The 19174-nt window shown below is 46.7% G+C and overlaps 1 protein-coding gene across 5 annotated transcripts in view; it reads right to left on the bottom strand.

Moving 5' to 3' along the window:
* Alpk2 (alpha kinase 2) overlaps positions 1 to 19174 on the bottom strand; it is a 122563-nt gene that overhangs the window by 8448 nt on the left and 94941 nt on the right. For all 5 annotated transcript variants that reach the window (XM_070029047.1, XM_070029046.1, XM_070029045.1 and 2 more), the window contains 4 exons: positions 18562 to 18836; positions 16834 to 16922; positions 14068 to 14285; positions 9069 to 9117 (listed from right to left, as the gene is read on the bottom strand). In XM_070029047.1, the coding sequence (XP_069885148.1) occupies positions 9069 to 9117; positions 14068 to 14285; positions 16834 to 16922; positions 18562 to 18836 (631 nt within the window). The remainder of the gene's footprint in view (positions 1 to 9068; positions 9118 to 14067; positions 14286 to 16833; positions 16923 to 18561; positions 18837 to 19174) is intronic.

Genomic DNA, 19174 nt, shown 5'->3' with positions numbered 1-19174 from the left:
GGGCCATTGACTTCATTGGCAGGGCCCAGTGCATAATGCAAAGACAGCTCCTTGTTCAAATATGATTAAGAAGTTCACAACAAAAACAACCAAGCAGGAAGCCAAACACCCCACACTGCTCCACAGATTGCAGGCACCCGGAGACCAACCCTGCTAGTGTGGGAGTTCAGGCCATTTCTGATGAATAGGACCAGGCGCGCATTGGCAACAGGAAGTCTGTAGTTCTGGCATAATAGCTAATGGGATTCAAGAAATCAGATTTCCTTCATTTCCTGAGAGAAATCATAAATGTCAGTGTACTTGGAATGAGGGTGAGGGGGTGTCATTTCTCCCCTGGGATCCAAGTCCAGTATTGAAGCTGTTAAGGGAATGAAAGCTTTTCTCCCCCCACTCCCCCCCCTGCCCTTTCTGAAACTACATTATGAGCCAGTAGCTCCTTCCCCATGTTTGCCACAAATCCAGCCCTTCTTTTTTTTTCCCTTCCCTGCTAGGGAGCTGCTCTGCCGTGCCCCCCCCAGGAACCCATAGTCCATTTTGTCGTGAAAAAGTGACTCCCATTTCTAAAAGCCAAGATCATTTGTTGGAGGGAAAAAAGTCAGCCAGAGACAAGAAATGAACCGAGCAGGGGAGGGAAAATTCCACTGCTAAGCATGTCATTTTTACATCTCTATATTTCCAGGCAGGAGACTCCAGAAAAGGTCAGGCTGCCTGCATTTTCCTTTTGCCTCAGCCCTGCCTGGCCCACACAGCACAGCCACGCCTGGCAGGCCAGGGGGAGGGCCTCTTTGCCTCTCCCCAATGCTGCAGCATCTCAGACAAGTAGGAAATGTCAAAAGCAGGGAGAGTGTCCAGCCTAAGCACCTGGAAAACAGCGCCGGTCCCCTGTGCCAGGCTCTGAGAACGTGTGACATCTCGCCTCTGCAGAGACAAATCAGGAATGTGCACTGCGGCCTCTCAGAAAGGTCCCCACTGCCTCGTGAGGTGCCTACAGAATTAGGACTCTTCCTTCTTTCTTATTGTGGTCTCTGGCTCAGCCAGGACATTGGGCCTTCGCTTTGATCTATTATTCCCTCAGATTGGCCATCCTTCCCATGAGCCTCGCCCTTACCTAGGAATTTAAAAACAGCACAACCGAATCATATTTCTAGGTCAATTAACCTCAGATTTACTCACAGGATATGAGTTCACTTTCTCTAAGCTCTGGTCTTCCCAAGCAGTGAAGAAACACAGTCCCCCGACTTGTGACCCACATTGCCCGGCACACACAACAACTGCGGCCTTCAGGTTTGGGGGTGACCACCAATCTCCAATATGAACACCACTGCCGAAACTCGCCTTGAGTTCCTGTTAGACAGACATGCGGAGTTGAACAGTATTTCCCACGTGCCCTTATTTGCAAACAATGCCATGGCAGGCATAACAAGGTAAGGTGAGTTCATCCTGGAGTAGGGTAGGCCCTCAAGCAATATTACTGGTAGCTATATAAATAGAGGAGAAAAGACACGGACAGGAAAGGGAAATGCTGCGTTTCATCAGAGGCAGAGATTAGAGGGATGTGCCTACAAGCCAAAGATGGTGGGCAACCAGGAGAGGCTGGGAGAGAGACATGAGATATATTTCCTCAGACCTTCTGGCAGGAACCAAACCCATCAACACTTTGACTTCAGGCTTCCAGCCTCCAGAACTATGAGGCCATAAACTCTTTATTATTTTAAGACTCTTAAGTGGTGTTTGTACGTGTGTATACATGCATGTATGAATGGGTGTAAAATAAAGCCAGAGCAAGATCCATGCATTAAAAGAGCTTTCATGTCACGTACATATATGGGGAGGGGCCCTAGACACTGATTCTACTGTGGAAACAGCTAGTGATTCTTGAAATTCTATTCATGTCCTTCATTTCTTCATGCTTATTGAGTCACTCCTTCAAGCACCGGCACTAGCTGTATGGTAATTCCTTGTAGAAGGAACCAGAAGGAACTAGAAGGATTTATTGAGCCACGTGACTTTTCCATCTTGCAGAATAGACATGAAACTAGTCATGACATCAATAAAACATCTCAAAAGAACCCCCCACCAGTACTGGGGATCACACCTGGAGCTTTGGGTATACTAGACATACATTCTTTTACTGAGCTATATCCCCTGTCTGGCTGGGGTGGAGGGACTTTCTGGGGTGTAGATTCTATGAGAAATGCTACATTAATCTCTCTCCCTATCCCCCAGACAATTAAAACATACATCAGCTTTTAAAAAGAAATGTCACCCTAATGACAACCCTCGAGCCTGGATTCTCTCTAACTATGTATGATCATGGACATCTTGTTGTCATAGTCACTTTGAAAAAATGCTTCTGTGAAAGTCACAGAGGACTTCGGAGTGGGGAATCTGCAAGGTGACACATCTGTGTTTCTGGCAAGCCATGTGCCAAGAGTGTCTACGTGGTGACCTTCTCTTCGGATAGGTGACCTTCAGCAAACAATGACTCCAGACGATACAGGCACCCAGTTTGGTCACTACCACCTCTCCCTGAGCCTATTAGCTTTTTAGTGTCTGTCCCTCCCTTCCTACCTTGTTTAGACAGTGTATTCTCCCACAGTTATCTAAGTATAAGTCACATCATGGCCAAGCAAGTACTGGTGAGGTCCCTCTCTCTTGTCCCTTGTCCCTGGGCTCACAGACCTTCTTTTTCTAGCTCCTGCCCACTCCCTGCCCTCCTCATCCAGCCCTATGACTCCTTTCTCAGTCTCAGAATAGGCAACAGCCTGGGCCGCCTCCATGGAAACCATCACTGGCACTTTCTTTGACAGCCATTCAAGCTGGAAGAAAAAGAACATTCGCTTTTCTTCTTTCACAGGAAAATGAGGTAAATGAGGAGGGTAAGAGTATTTCCTGGCTCCCCACAGCCACACCTGGCTGAGTCCTTCCTGGAAGTACTGATAACATATTTTATGGCCAGCTCTGAGCTCCTCACTGGGTCCCATGTGTTCAGGCTCTGTCCTGATTCTCTCCACCATTCCTGTGTCTTCCTGCTTTTGTTCCCATCCTGCCTGCAGAGGGCACTCTCAAGCCCCTTGGGCTCCTCTCCAGTCCCCTGGAGCCAGATGACAAATGAGGAGGAGCTGATTGGTGAGTCCCTCGGGTCTTGGGAATGGACTGGCTAAGAGTGGGAGAAACCTCATGGCCCCTACTCCAGCTGCTTCAACAGAGCTGTCCTTTGTTTGCTACCTGGGCAGGGGCCAGGACACAGCCATGATACTTCCGCCCAGCGGAGGGATGAGTCCTTCTGGCTCTGTTGGGCCCTGAGACTTCAGCCACGCAGTCAGCATGTCACTAGAATGTCAGCCTTGCCAAGATGGTTGAAATGACTGTTGTTCTCTGCTGGGTTTCTGGACCTCCTTGACAAGGACGGGCCAGATACATCAGCCAGTGGGCCGACTAGCTCTATGAACACATGGCTGATCAGATTAAAATCCCACCATGCCAGGGAGGCGATGAGCGTGCAGATATTTGGGGCATCAAAGCACCTGTCTCCAGCGCATTAGGCCTGCGACTGACGCTGGAGGACTGGCATTGGTGATACAGCTCAAATATCTGGGGCCCCATAGCCGGGTGCTGGTGGCTCATGCCTATAATCCTAGCTACTCAGGTGGCTGAGATCTGTGGGTCACAGTTTAAAACCAGCCTAGGCAGGAAAGTCTTTTTTTTGGGGGGGGGGGGGGTCCGGTCGTGGGGCCTGAACTCTGGGCCTGAGCGCTGTCCCTCAGCTCTTCAGCTCAAAGCTAGCGCTCTACCACTTGAGCCACAGCGCCACTTCCGGCTTTTTGCTTTTTGCTTATGTGGTGCTGAAGAATCGAACCCAAGGCCTCAGGCATGCAAGGCAAGCGCTCTACCACTGAGCCACCTTCCCAGCCCGTAAGGAAAGTCTTATCTCCAATTAATCACCAGAAAAGCTGGAAGTGGAACTGTGGCTCAAGTGCTAGCCTGGGGGGGAGGGCGGAGAGACAGGGAGGGGGAGGGAGTCTCAGTGACAGCACCCAGGCTGAGTTCAAGCCCTACAGAGACATTGGTCATGCTGTGAGGCATATTCAAAAGATGCTGAGGGTCTGAAGTATTGGTATATCTGCATAGCAAGGACAAGGCCCTGAGTTCAAGATGAGATGCCATTTCTTCCCATCTCCCAGTGACTTTCACCCTGCCTCTCCACACATACTTCTGGACTGGGGGCAGCTGGCTGCTCTCCCCTTTGTTTACCACAGACACACAGGGCATCAAGGGTTTCTCTCGATGCTGAGGGCAGTCTTTTCTCTGAAACTTGGCATGGTTGGGCATGACTATCTGTTGAATCTTTCCTCTTCTTCAGGGATTGAAGGGCCAGAACTGGGCAGGCAGGCCCCAGCACCAATAAAGGTAACTGTTTTCCAAGTGTGTCTTCCATGACACATGGGTCCTTGTAGCCTCATGTTTGCCCTTCTGCAGAAAACAAACCCTTCACAATGCTGTAGGGTCTTATGAATGTGCTGTCCGTGTGGATGTTTGACACTTGTCCTTTACCCTTAAGCATCATGTTTTTCTTCCAAGAATACAAATACAGAGTATTGGCTGGCAGCCATACTGTCCTAGTGGTTATTCAAATCCATTTGATTTTGGATCAGTGCTTACTGACTGGAAGAAATCTGCTCAGGATTCTTTGTTTTACTGCAGTTCAACAATGTGAATCCTGCTTTTTTTTTTTTTTTTTTTTAAGACTACAGGGCAAAGTCTTGGCTCTGCTGCCCCCTGGTGGCTGAACCACAATCTCACCTTCTTCCCAGGAACTCCATCATATAATTGCAGAGCTGACCAGGTCAAGGCTCTGAAATTTCCCTATCTCTAGTTATAAGATTAGACACTATTTTCTTGTCTCCTTCTGAGATCTCTAAGTGCTGAGCAACCTCAACACAGAGTCCAAGCTGGAACTAACAAAAATGGATTGCTGGGTCACTTAAATCTTGTTCTTGAAGTTGCTAAAGGATGAAGGGGCAGCCAGGTGCTGGTGGCTCATACTTGTAATCCTACTACTCAGAAGGTTGCGATCTGAGGATCATGGTTCAAAGCCAGTCTGGGTACAAAAGTCCCCATCAGACTCCTATCTCCAGTAACCACTCAAACACTGGAAGGGGAGCTATGGCCCTAGTGGTAGAGTGCTAGCCTTGAGCAAAAAGAGCTCAAGGACAATGCCCAGGCCCTAAGTTCAAACCCCATGACCAACCAGAAAAAAAAAGATGAAGAGAAGTATACTTTTTGTATGTGTTTGCTGGTAGTAGGGCTTGAATTCAGGACCTTGTACTTATTTTCTTTTTATTTTGCTCATCTAAGACTGGCCTTCCAGCACTTAAAACTTTTTAGTGGTTAACTGGAGATAAGAGTATCTCAGCTTTTTCTACCTGGGCTGGCTTTGAACTAAGATCCTCAGATTTCAACCTACTGAGTAGTTAGGATTACAGGCGGGAGCCACCAGCGCCCAGCTTGAAGCATACAACACTTACACGACAATCATATCACTCCCTGTACACACTTTTGTTTTGGGGACCATAGCAAATAAAGTTGAATTGAAATGAGAAGTCATGACAATTCCTTATGCTCTTTCATGTGATTATAAATAACTTAGTTACTCCAGAAACAGAAGAACAACTCTTGACTTCATTACAAAACAAGGCAGGTCACATTTAGATAGTGCAGATTGAGACATAGGAATGTATTTTTTTAAATGACCCAAAACACTACTTACAATAGTGTCTTCCCATAGCCAAATGCTACTGGGACAAACCTTGTACAGACTCACACACTTCCTTTTATCCATTATGAATGAACTAGGTAGCTGAGGATCAAGAGAACAGGTTTAACGGATCTTTATTCCTTCATCCCCTCTCTTACACACTCTGGAACTCCTCATCTACCTGCCACATTCTCCTCTCTTTATTTCTCCCATCCCTAGATGTCCCTTTTGCACATCTCTTCTCCTATCAACAAGTGCTTTTGACCTTGACTCCATTCCAAGCCTACTGCTATTGTTCTCTGTTTTGCAAGCTATGGGTTTCACTGGAAGGTTTCTTCAACCAAATGTTGCCTCCCTCCATTGGCGATCTGGCCCTTCAGCTCAGGGGGGCCTAACCAGATGCCTTACATTCTCTCATTCGAGCAGTGAGACTTGTAAGCAGTAGCTGGCCCTGCCCCTTCTCTGCCATTGGGATTCACCCCATGCACAGAGATGCCAAGGAACCTGGGAAGAAGCCTCTCAACCACTTCTTGCCCTCTGATAGGAGACATTTCCCCTTATGTCAGGTTTGCAGACCAAACTGCTAAGATACAGCTCTTGGGGGGGCAGGTGTCTATGGCTTTTTTGTGACTTTTTTTAACCTTTCTACAATTTTTTTCAGAAATGGACAAGATGAATTTGTACCCCCTTTCAAAACTCTCGAACACTTCAGAATTCGCTTCTCTCCCATCTTCTCCCTCTCCCTCCCCCATCTCTCCTTGGGTGGGAAAGCAGTCAGTAAGTAACACTTTATAGAAAGCATTTGGCCCTGGTCTTCTTCTAATGTGCTTTGGGCAAGTGTCCCAGGCCAGATAAGTCACATTAAAGCTGAGAAAGAAACCAAGGAATTGGATTTCTTTTTAAATTAGGAGGAGGCGAGAAGCACCATTTGAAGCTTTCAGATTGGATTCCTGGAAACTGTTGATGTGCTTTAAAAACAAAGTCTTAAATCACCATGCTCTTAAGCTCACGGTAGTTTCTGGAGCTTCTTGTGTAGGTTTCTGCCTTACTTTGGTAGAAAGTGGTATTAGATGATGGGATGAAATTTGCCTGGTGTCAGGTTGAGGCGTGAGAGAGGGGGCCAGGATTTACCTAGCTTACATTGAACTTCTGGGTCTGGAGGTAGGTTAACTGGGCAAGTCACATTGTCACCATTCTGTGGACGAGTACTTCCGCAAGATCCAGTCACATGTCCACATGGGTGGCATGATGGGAAGCCAGACTCAAACCTGGTCCGCTGATGTCAGGATTTTGCCTTAACCCGCAGAGAGCATGGGGTTTTTAAAGGCTCGGTTTGAGAGATATTCCTGGGGTCCTTTGTAAATTGGGTCCATGTATCTCCTAGATGAGAACACTTGCCCAGGACAAATGCTAAAGCAGATGGATGCGAGGACAGCTGCCACAAAATGGCACTGCCGTGGGAAACTGGGATGTGTGGTCACCTGACTAATCAGAATAAATACAACACCAAGAGGCAAAGCCCCTCCACCCCCTACCACCGGCCAGGGAGGAAGGAGGTGACCTGAAGCCCCTGCTTCTCCCACTACCTCACAACCCCCTCCTGACATGCTCTTTTTACAAGGCCAAGCTCACGGTCAAATTCCCTGAAGCATGGGTCAATCAGTGGTCCAGTCCAGGCTAGGGACAGGTGTGGGAGGTAGTTCCAGACTAAAACTGTAGGGCAAGTTCTCAGAAGGAATAACATCAGGGAATTGGGTTCAAAAGCACAATTAGAAGCTGTGTGTCCTCAGTGAGAACTTCAAGTCTCGGAGTTCAGGAATGGCCCCTCTCCACTTCTCCAAATCCCCACTCTTCTCTATCATTTCTTAAAGCTGAAAGCTAGAGTATTTGCTAGTGCATCGCGGATCGGAAGGACTGAGACATCCAGAAGGCTAATGTAGATGAGTCATTCCAGGCCTGGCAACACAGGCCTAGTGACATTGTGTTTTCTGTATTTCTGATGCTTTGACATATGGGGCCTTCCTGGGCCTAGAAACACTGCTCATCTCCAGGCGAGGCAGTTCCTGGAGCTACTCAGTGCCCTACTGTCCATAGCATCAGACCTCCAAATAAACCACCAGACCTCCACCTCCTCTGTCAGCCTTCTCATTCTGGGCCATCATCTCCCTACCCTCAGACCCCCAGGACAGATGAAGAAAGAGACAGAGAGAGAGAGAGAGAGAGAGACAGAGAGAGACAGAGAGAGACAGAGAGAGACAGAGAGAGACAGAGAGAGAGAGAGCCCTTATGTCCTAGAACCTGCTGAATGACTCAAACTAGCCAATCCTCCACCTGCTTACCGTACTCCACGTATTCCTTCTTGCAATGGTCATTTCACTTCCCCTCCTTCCTGTCTGACTGCATCTTTTCCCAGGAATCTAGCGTGCCCTCTCCTGCTGGGAACCTTGAGTTCATCAACAGAAGTTGTCTCCTGGTTTGTTGACCATACCGAATCGATAATAAAAACCTACATTTTAAAAGAAGTCATCCTCGGACAGCCTCTGTCCTTGTCTCCTCCTCTTTACAGATGTTCTTCCCATGGGGAAAGAACATCTGGGGAGAAGGGGAAGGGCAGTTGCAGCACATTTCCTTTCTCACCAAGGACCACGAAGAGCTGGCTCTCCACAGCGAGCCAGGTAAAGCTGTAAGTAGGGGAAGTGTGTTAAAGATAACCCCAGAGAACACTGTCACAGCAGTCAACGGAACAAATCAACGTCCTACACTAAATTCAAGAAAGAATATGGCCACTGGCAACAAGTAAGTAATCACAGCCCTGCAAATAGCATCATGGGCATCTGTAAGTGGCTTGAAGTACTTTTTGGCTAAAAGAAATGAAAGGGGGAATGCAAGTGCATTTATCCTTCTTAATTGCAAAAAAATTTTTTTCTTAACTTTAATTAAAAAAAAATGAAAGCAGTTTTTTCATAGTGATGATTTAAATGTAGAAAAATGGAATTTCATAGTTAAAAGGCATTCTGGAAGGCTGGCATGTTTTATTTTTCCCCTTCCATGGCTCTCCTGTGAGTAATTAATCTTGAATTGTGTTTTCAAGTGCTCTTGTTTGCTTCAGCGTTAGGAAACAAATGTGTTTCCCTGAGAGAACAAAGTCCATAAATATTTCATGCGAGGGAGAGGAGTGAACTGAATTCATCCCAAGAACGTTTACTCTCCACAGGAAGAACGGGAAATCTACTTTGCCCACATCAGCCGAAAGGCAGCATTTGCTGGAAGCCCAGTGTTAAATGACACCCACTCCATTTTCTCTACTCACCCTTTAGCCAGCGTTGCTATGCCAACGTCCGTTAACTTCATTCCTACACCTATGGGAAGAGAGCAAAGATGGAGTTCGAATTACTCGGGGAATCCTCAGGAAGGATCATTTAGGGGAAAGATCTTAGGGAAGACGTAGGTTAAGACCATTCTGCCATCTTTCCCCACCTGTCCACCTGAGGCTTCTCTGTGGAGGCTGCCAGCCTCGCAGATGTGCAGCCTCTACTTAGGAAGCCAGACTTGCCATGCTCTTCTCACCCCAGGAGAAAGGAGGGAGGAGAGAGGGAGGGGGAGGGAGCCTGCTGTTCTGTGATGCCGCCGAGGCCTGCTGCTTTGCCAAGAGCTCTCTCCCAAAAATGCTCTGCCCTGGCTCACCGAGAGTGAAAGCCCCTCATGCAGTGGAAGAAGTAGCGCGGGTTTCATGGTCAGTATCAACCGTGAGAAAGTGCAAGGTGGCATTAGCTCAGTTCAAAGCCCAGCTCAGATATGCGATTTCCCATTTATTTGTATGAAGACAGTTTCCCACCCTGTTTTCTAGATCACCTGCAGATCCAGAGAAATACTCTGGAACTTCAGGTAGACTCTTAGCCATTGACCCAGGGAGCTGACCTTTAGAACTCATGATCCAACCCTTCGTCACTTGTCCTAACTGCTAGCCATGGGACCACAGTGTGTGTGTGTGTGTGTGTGTGTGTGTGTGTGTGTGTGTAAGGAGCTGGTGTGTGTGTGTGTGTGTGTGTGTGTGTGTGTGTGTGTGTGTGTGTGTGTGTGTGTGTAAGGAGCTGGGAACCAACCCCAAAGGGCAATTCAGCAGCCGTGCTTTCCACGCAGCTCAGCAGGTTCACAGGCAGCCTCGGTAGAATTCTGAGCTCCTGTCCTCCAGGAGAGTAGGCAGAAGAGTCCCTAGGGATGCTGAGATGCACGGAGAGTGGATGGTCTGTCTTCTGATGTGAGAAAGACCACCTTCTGTGCTCGAAAATTGCCACTGTCTTTCCCCCTGCCCCAGCCACAGCCACATCCTTACCCTCTCCAGAGTCTAGCAGGAAGGAGTACAGCTCTCTGATGCCCAGAGTGTGGGGATCGCTGCTTTTCTAGCATCTTCTTCTCCCAACCACATATCCTTCAGCAGTCTTTCTAAGGCAGTGGCTCTGGTATTTGCCCCACACAGCACTGATAATGTCAGAAATGCCACTCTGCCAGTGTCTGAGCTGCCTGACGACTATTTTACCTCTGACTGGTCTTAAATGGGCCAAGTACCACCTGCCACCAGCAGGTGTGGTGGCTACAGAGGGGCCAAAAGTGGCCTAGAATCCAGTCTGGTCTGCAGAAGATGGAACTCGGCCCCCTAAAAGCCAACCATCAATCAGATATGATGGCAACCTAGTTCCATAATTCTCTACCTTAAGCCCAGGAAGAGAAAGCTGAATGCTTAACACTGGTCAGCAGTGTTCACCTGGAGCATGGCCAAAATGCAGGACGTGTTGTTATTCAGATGGCTCAGTCAGACAGAAGCATTGAGCACTGCGCTGGGAGCTAGACAGACACGGAGGGGCCAGGGAGCCTTTTTAAAGCCTCTTTTACAGTTGGTAACTAATTCTTCTCATTCTTTCAAAGTTGTTGACAACTTGAATCTATGTAGAAATACTTCACATAGCTCTTATTATAGGGGTTATGCTGATAAAAACAATAAAGATTCCAAATTGCAAAAAAGTCCTCTTTGGACAGCTTGATTCATGCAAAGTCATATTTGAAAATTACAGATCTGAGCTACATGAAAGTCCATGTTAAAAAAAACAAGTTATTGGCAAGAGATCCCTGAACTGGGGCAGTTGCTCTCCCTTGCTTCTAATAATCACCAGCTGTCCTTTTCAGCTTAGAAAAATAGAAAATCATTTGGAAAGGACACTTGTGTTTCCTGCTTTAATAACTTCTCAGTCATTCAATAAAGGATATTAGCAAGGGGCTAACAGGTGAATTGTAGTTACAGCTGTTCTGCAGAGTTGAGGAGAACATTGGTCTATGGGTTGTTTCTGATGGAAGAAAAGAACTTTTACAGCATTGGGAGAAAGTTCCCAGAATGAGTCTATGGATCTTGGGATGGTGGATGGCTCTTAGAAAGGCTAATGGTCCCTCAGGGCTGGCTCCAAATCAGACTTCCCACAGTCTCTGGAACAGTCCAATCAACAAGCAGATACACCCAGAAAAGGGGACATATATACATATATATACATATATACATATATACATATATATATATGAATGAAAAGTGAAGGATGAGTTTCAGATTTGTTTTTATCTTAATTCCAACGTCTCAGAAGAACTATAAAAAGTAGAGACATTGCTTAGAGGATGGCTGTGCTATCTCATGCCGCAATGATGATAATAATAATAAATATGTTCCCTGCGGCAGCAGAGAGTAAATAAACATTGTTATGAAGCCCCACACCAACACATTTAAACACGCACGTCATTTACCAAGAGATGTAATATCCTGCTACACTTGTTTAGCAGTGCCTAGGAGCAAAACTAGCTGTGCATGAAGCTCCAAGGTGCTGATCTTCAGTAGACAAAGTATATTTAATGCAAAGTTAACTGATGGAGAAAGGAGATGGAGGAAACCACAACCACACAGCCATAATCTGAACAGAAGAAATGGCTGCCTGATAAAGGCCCTAGTGTGTGTGGACATGTGAAAGAGAAAGAGAAAGGGAGAGAAGATGGAGAGAGTATAGCAAAAAGAGAGAGAGAAGAAAGAGAGTATAGCAAAAAGTCTCTGCAAAGAGGAAACAGACAATGGGACACCAGTGGCTCAAGACTACATAATACTAGCTACTAAGGAGGCTGAGATCTGAGGATCCCAATTGGAAGCCAGCTCAGGAAGGAAAGGCCATGAGACTCTTATTTCCAATTACCTCCAAAAAGGCAGAAGTAGAGCTGTGGCCCAAGTGGTAAAACATGGGCCTAGAGTGAAAAAAAAACAAACAGTGAGAAAGTGCACCATGCTCTGAATTCAAGCACCAGTACCAACGCACACACACACACACACACACACACACACACACACACACACACACACACACACACACACATTAAATGCATGCAAAAACTGATAAAAATTCAAGTCCGTAATGTTATTAATTATAGTATGCCAAATGGTCCCCCCCGGTCTTGATTATGTTCCATAGTTATGTGAGATGTTATCATCAGACAAAGCTGGATAAACAGTACATTGGGCCCTCTGTATATTTTTGCTTTTTTTTTTTTTTTGTGAGTCTACCCTTATTTCAAATTAAGGAGATTAAAAAAAAATCCAGTGTTTTCTTATGTGGCAATGTTGCAGTAAATGTCTTATTGTCTCCTTTAGTCTTGACAAGCCCAAGTAGAGAGGGTTAAAGCATGAAGAGCTAAGCCATTTGCCCTAAGGCTGACAGCTAGAAAGCGGCAGAACCAAAAACAAAACCTGGAGGCTGGAGCCAGAGTCGACTGCCCTTGTTTGCGACCGTGTGTGACATCTGCTAGGCAGACAAGGACATAGCTCAGATTTTTCTAAAAGAAACTGGGAAACACTTAGGGCGGCAGCTGTCAGGGCCTCACTCATCACCCTACACCAGCTCTGCTTTGCCTGCAAACTTCCTCTGCGCTGCTCTGTCCAGCATAGCTTGTCCAGGGGCTGGTGCGCCAGCGTGGGGCAGCAATGCCCCACCTCAGCGGCCTGCAGCTGAGGCTCCAGGGAGCAGATGGGTGACTGCCTGGGAGCCTGAGCTGCACGGACAGGGCCATTCTGGGAAATGCACTCCAGCAGGCTCCCAGCAAAGGAGCTCCCAGCTGCCCAGGGGCACTCACTGGCAGTGGACCCCAGCGCCCTGCTGGCCGCCTGCCCTCCTCCAATTGCTCTTTCCCACCCTCCCAGCACAGCTTCCTGGAATCCCCACAGAAATGATCAATCATTTGACCCTGCCTCTGAATCTGTGGATTCCAAATCCTCAGAATTGACCCCAAGTGTGGTGGCTTACACCTGGAATCCCAGCTACTCAGGAGGTGGAGATGATGAGGAGGGGCATGGTTTGAGGCCGGCTGGGACAAAAAGTTTGTAAGACTCCATCTCGAAGATGGCCTAGTGAGTCATATTAATGACCGCAGCTACATAAGAGGGAAAGGTAGGAAGACTGTAGTCCTGAACAACAACCACAAACAAACAAACAACTAAACAAATGCAACATTGTGCACAAACAATAACTAAAGGAAAGAAAGGAGTTGGTTCAAGTGGAAAGCATTTATCTATCAAGGTGAGCCCTGAATTCAAATCCCAATGCTGCAAAAAACAAAAGGAGAGAGAAAACTTGCTTGTAAATATACAGACTTTTTGGTCATTATTGTTCAACAATACAACATACTATTTACAGAGCATTTGCATTGTAAGAAATCTATAGGGCTGATTTAAAGTGTGTGCGAAGATGTGCACAGGTTGTGTGCACATACTGTGCCTTTTCATATTTTCTGGATTTTCTTATGTACGACTAAGTTTGCACCTAGTGAAGTTGTAAAAACAAAGCCAATCTCTGGTTACCTTTTGTAATGGGAAGGCATTAGCAGCCATTTTTTTTCTGGTAGTACTAGAGTTTGAACTCAGGACCTAGTGCTTGCTAGGCAGGTGTTCTACCACTTGAACCACATCCCCAGCCTTCTTTGCTTTCATTATTTTTCAGGTAATCTTGTGTTTTAGCCTGGGGTCCCTGAAGATCAGGATTCTCACCACTACCTCCCTTTTAGCTGGTATTACAGGTGTGTATCATCACACCCATTTGCAATGAATTTTAGTGTTCCATTTGCTCTGTTTGCCAAAGCTTGCTCCTGAGACACTGTACCACCTTCTCTGAGAAAAGCTGCTGAAGTCATCCGGCAGACGGCTCATTCCTCCTCCTCCTCCTCGTTCTCCTTTCCTCTTTTCTCATCCCAGGCCCACAGCCTCCCTGGAGTTAGCGTACCGCTGCTCTTCTTACCCTGCATGTCTGTGACCAGGAGACAGCCGCTGGTTTTCTCGTACACCCAGTGCTGGAAGGTACAGCATTTCTGCCCAGCCTCTGATTCTCTTCTCAAGAAATTGATTTCCTTCCCATCTCGGATGGAGTACTTCACGAATTCGCCCATCAGCTCCTCTTCCACTGTTGCATAAGGGATGTTGTTCTCAGGCCGATGGATAAGGAAAATAGGAATGATCCTGGCAAGGAGGGCATACACGAACACACATCAGGCTCTCTCACGGGAAGAGAAGCTTCTAGCCTTCTCCCCCCCACTCCGTTGAGTTGCAGGGAGTGGTAGGATCAATCCCTGTTGCCTTCTCTCCTTCCCTCCCTTCCTCTGTTCTCTGCTTTCCCTTCCTCCCTCCCCATCCTTCTATCCACTGCCATCCATCCATCCGCTCATCCTTATTTCCTTTCATTCCATGGATCGTATATTTAAATGCAGGAGACAAATGGTGGAGGAATGATGGCCGGGGTTGAGCGCTTGACGCAGTGGAGTGGGGACAGGTAGGTGGCACGGGGTGAGGAGGGACTGCCACTGTATTCAGGGAGGTCACAGTAGTCCCGTGAGCACAAGGGAGCGGAGACCTGTAGGAAAAGGGGTGGGAGGGAAGGGCTGAAGGTATCTAAAGCAAGAACATTCCGAATGGGACAAGCAGCAAAAGGAAAAGGCTCAGACCTCAGAGCATCTTTCTCATTCTAGGGTGTTCCAGAAATTCAAGTCACAGCCAGATGGGAGTGGGCAAATTTGGGGCAATATTCCTGTCCAATACCCCTCAAAGCAGTCTGGCCTCCAAGCCTCCATCTGTCACATGCTACGATTTGTGCAGGATTCAAGGCACCCTCCGAAGACCCTCTCTGGTTTGACCCTTTCCACTAAGCAAGAGGTTCAGGGTTTGTCTGATTTCTTATTCATTCTGAAGCCTTTGAGCAGGCGGGGGGGGGGGGGTAAGAGACAGGGGAGAGCCTGAAACAAGGGTCTGGCATTATTCACTATCTTAATTAGCCTGGTCTCTGCCCAGTGGGACAGCATAGACAATGTGATGCCATTGACATTCATGAATTCAAAAGCAGAAGCTGCAGGGAGTATGGAGTAAGACCCCACCATCAAAGAGAATGCAGCAGGCCTGTGTCTCTGTCTGGAAGTAAACTTAGGGGTGGCCTGGGAGGCAGCATTGTGGGATTTCAGAGAAGGCTGGTAATCTAGATATAGGATAATGAGAGGGAAATAAGAGAGAGAGAGATCCTGATACAGAGTTATTATTTACCCCTCCATACTCTATAATTGTTCATGAGGGCACAAGTTCTCCTGTTGTGAGGAGGGTGAAACAGTTTTTGACAGGAAAATGTCCTTATCTATACACACGGCAGTGGCCCTGTTTACTTCAGTGATGATGAAGGCACAAGCAGGTGCACCAGTACATTCCTAGTTCCTACGTCGATCTCCATACTCCTAACACTGCTTGGTCCTCCCCCCAGAGTTGGCTCTGTGTGGGGGCAATGGCTTAATGTGCTCAGTCTTTCCTTCCTGAAGGAGGAACTTAAGAGGAATCTATTAAAAAGCTTCAAGAAATTTAACAGTTAAGTTCCAACACAAAACTTAACTCATGCCACTGCTTTTAACAGAGAGTGAAGTGTGTTTTCTTTGCATTATATCAGTTTGTTTTTCTTAAAGCTGTTGACAAATACTTGTGTACTAAACAAGTCTATTAAGATTTTTTTTGGCAGAGAGTGGAAAGTATTAGAGTTTCTACATGGTCTGCTCAACATACTCCTAAGCGAAAGCATTTCCCTCATGTTGTGAATTAACAGGGACCATGTAATCAAGAAATCCTTTCTTCTTTCCCCTCCCAATTTTCACTGACACATAAATGGCTGCTCTGCTTGGAATCTCCAACATGGAAAGGCCCTTTCTCTTTCCACTTAGTATGCAAATACAACCTCAACTGGACAAACAGACCAGTATGTATAAGCTCCCCTAAAATGCTAAGGTCAAAAGTCTTTGGGCTAAGCCGGGTGTTGGTGGCTCACGCCTGTAATCCTAGCTACTCAGGAGGCTGAGATCTGAGGATCGTGGTTCAAAGCCAGCCCGGGCAGGAGAGACCGTGAGACTCCTATCTCCAATAAACCACCAGAAAACCGGAAGTAGCGCTGTAGCTCAAGTGGTAGAGCGCTCGCCTTGAGCTGAAGAGCTGAGGAACAGCGTCCAGGCCCAGAGTTCAAGCCCCACGGCTGACAAAAAAAAAAAAAAAAAAAAAAGTCTTTGGGCTATGAGTGGATAAAAGTAACTAGTGTACTTTTTCTCTGTAGGATTCCAGGAAGTGGGTGCCATACTGCTATGTTCCTGATCACCCAATCCATTCTTCCCTGTCACCCCATTAGTTTAATCATAGGACTAATTGTTTGCTTATTGTATAAGCTTATAGGAAATATCTATGAGAATGGATACCTTTTTTATTTAACATGGTAGATACCATCCACCTATCCATCCATCCATCCATCCATCAATCCACATATACATTTATTTAAAGAATATTTAAGTGTCCTTCCATGTGCTTCTGGAAACCAAACAAGAACAGGACAGTCAGCTACTTGCAAACCTTTATGGTGTGAGACCAAATCCAATTCCTGACCTGTATTGCTCCTTCTTACCTTCCTGACCTGCCCACCCCCCCAGCCCTCCAAGGCCCTCCAAGGCCCCAGAAGGTCAGGGGTAATAACACAAGACAGGATCAATACACTTACTCTGGCACTTCTCCAAAGCCTTCCAGAGGCTGTGCTTCAGCCGCGTAGATCTTGGCATAGTGTCTGGCAGTATTTTGAACGTAGCATTCCTGTAAGCACCAAATAAATGAGAAAGTAAAGTGATTAGAAGAATTCAAACTATATGGTCTAGCAAGATGATTTAGGAGATTTTTCCCCCCAAGTAGGTCAACCCAATGAATTCCCAGACTTGTCTCTCTTTTTGGAGTCACAGGAGCAAAACTTTTTTGGGGTGCTTGGGATCTAATCCAGGGCCTAGTACGTGCTAGGCAAGTGTTCCCAGGGCCCAGTGTGTGCAAGGCAACATTGAGCTAAACTCCCAGACCCCTTAAGCAAAATGACTGCAACTTATACTTGCAATATGTACCATGGCTCTGAGAAGGAGGGAGATTGAAGGATCATGATACACTATAATCAAAAACTGACATGTTGAGCTGAAATCCCTTTGTACGACTACTTAAAGACAACTTTAAAAATTATATAAATGTTTAAAATGCAGGTGCTTGAGAGATTACCAGACCAAGGTCAAGGGGTCTCTGTGACCAGTGTCCCTGAACTATACAATTTCCCCATCCAGCATGGCTAAAATTCACAACTGTATTTAGGGGATTGGCCTGCTCATGATATCCGATAGCGCTTGCTCAGTGCCCACCTAGCTTTCCTGTGAGATCTCCCGTCAGAGGTATAGCTGGAGTAGCAAAGTATGATCACCTTAACATAGGGAAAGAAAAAAGGTTCTGCTTTCTGTTTATACCTAGAATCTGGATGGCTGGAGAAATGTTCATAACTGGGTCATCCTTGAGTGAAAGGAAGATTTGGTGAAAGAAAAGAGAAAAGAGAAGAGGAGGAAAAGAGAAGGCCAGGGAAGGGAGGGTAGAAGAAGTGGCAGGATATGGCAGGGCAGGGGAGGGGTAAATGCAGAGGAGAAACAGACGAAACTGGCAAAATCCCATATTCACAGAGGAAGTTGTCCACAACATTCCCCCATTTAACAGAGTCATGGATAGTTAATTTTTTGTCAGTATCTGACATGTTCATCTAAGTTCCATCTACTAAGTTTATGGGTTAAAAATTTTCCAAGAGAGCATCATTTGTGAAAGAGACACGACTCTCCCAGCATCTTAGCTAACACTGGCGTTGAAGTGCAGGGAAGAGGGAAGAAGAGAGGGAGAAGACATGGTACTCTCCTCCCTCCCCCCTTCTTTTCCTCTTTCTTCTTAGAGAGAGATGGGAACTAAGCTAGAGACTTAGGTGAATCTTTCCTTACAATTTGTAGGTAGACTTTGAACTGAACTCAGGAAAACAAGAAACAAGTCAATACCCCAAGCCTTCTCTCTCTTTCCAAATCTCCTCCAACAGCCAGTGTGATTTCCTCTGTCCTTAGGAATCTCAGCATCCAATATGGCTTACAAGGCCAAACTACCCTTATCATCCTCTGTCTAATCAGAAGCAAATTCCCAGGAACCTTATATGTTTCCTAGGGACAGCAACGATTACATCCCAGGTGAGAACTTGGGAGGTGTCTACAGGTATTAGCGGAGTACTAACTGGCTGGATGAGCCAGAAAGGGATTGTGAACACTCAGCCTTAAGAGAGAAGACAAACACTCTTGTACAGAGACAACCATCACCTCTGAGATTGACTTTCACCCCATGTTACCAAGGGAGTTATTTCACGCCTGAACCGATGCCTTTGGGCACCTCAACCCACCTGAGTGGCGAGTTTGTAGTTCCTCTGCACGAGCTCAGCGTTGTTTCTGGTCCCATGGGCGATGGCGTTGTGCACCTTGAGCACGCAGGAATGGCCCGGCTGGAAGACCGGCATGAGGCCCTGCATCACTGTGCTGCGGAAGGCCTTGCGGTGTACCCCTTCCCCGAAGTGCAACTCCTCAGTGGAGATCTGGCCACGCAGGTGGTCCCCAAAGTAGCTGTCATGGAGGAAGTCCTCTCTGAAGATGAGCTGGCTGAATTCGATCTCTTCACATCCTACAACACAGCACAGCTTTTGTTGGTCAGACAGCTCCCCAGTCCTGATCCTTGGTGAACCTGTGTCGCCACGCAAGGACAAGGACAAGGACAAGATGGACCTGGACAATCCAGGGGACAAACCCTACTTAACTCCCATGAGAGACCCAGAAGAAGGATTTTTCTCAAGTTCTTAGCATCTCTTTTTCAGAGTGGACACAGCACTGTGGCAGAGGATGATAGATTCTATCAGGATGCTATGTTTTTGGCTAAAGGAAATAAAAAAAGACCTGCAATTTGCTGAGAGAAGGGAACAGGTGATTCTCAATGTATTAAGATAATTGTGGTTTATAAATGCA

Source organism: Dipodomys merriami, unplaced genomic scaffold (assembly GCF_024711535.1).
Source record: "Dipodomys merriami isolate MVZ:Mamm:240054 unplaced genomic scaffold, mDipMer1.0.p SCAF_2, whole genome shotgun sequence".
Classification (NCBI taxonomy): Eukaryota; Metazoa; Chordata; class Mammalia; order Rodentia; family Heteromyidae; genus Dipodomys; species Dipodomys merriami.
The sequence above is the reverse complement of the archived record's forward strand: the minus strand, read 5'-3'. Positions and strand labels throughout refer to the sequence as shown.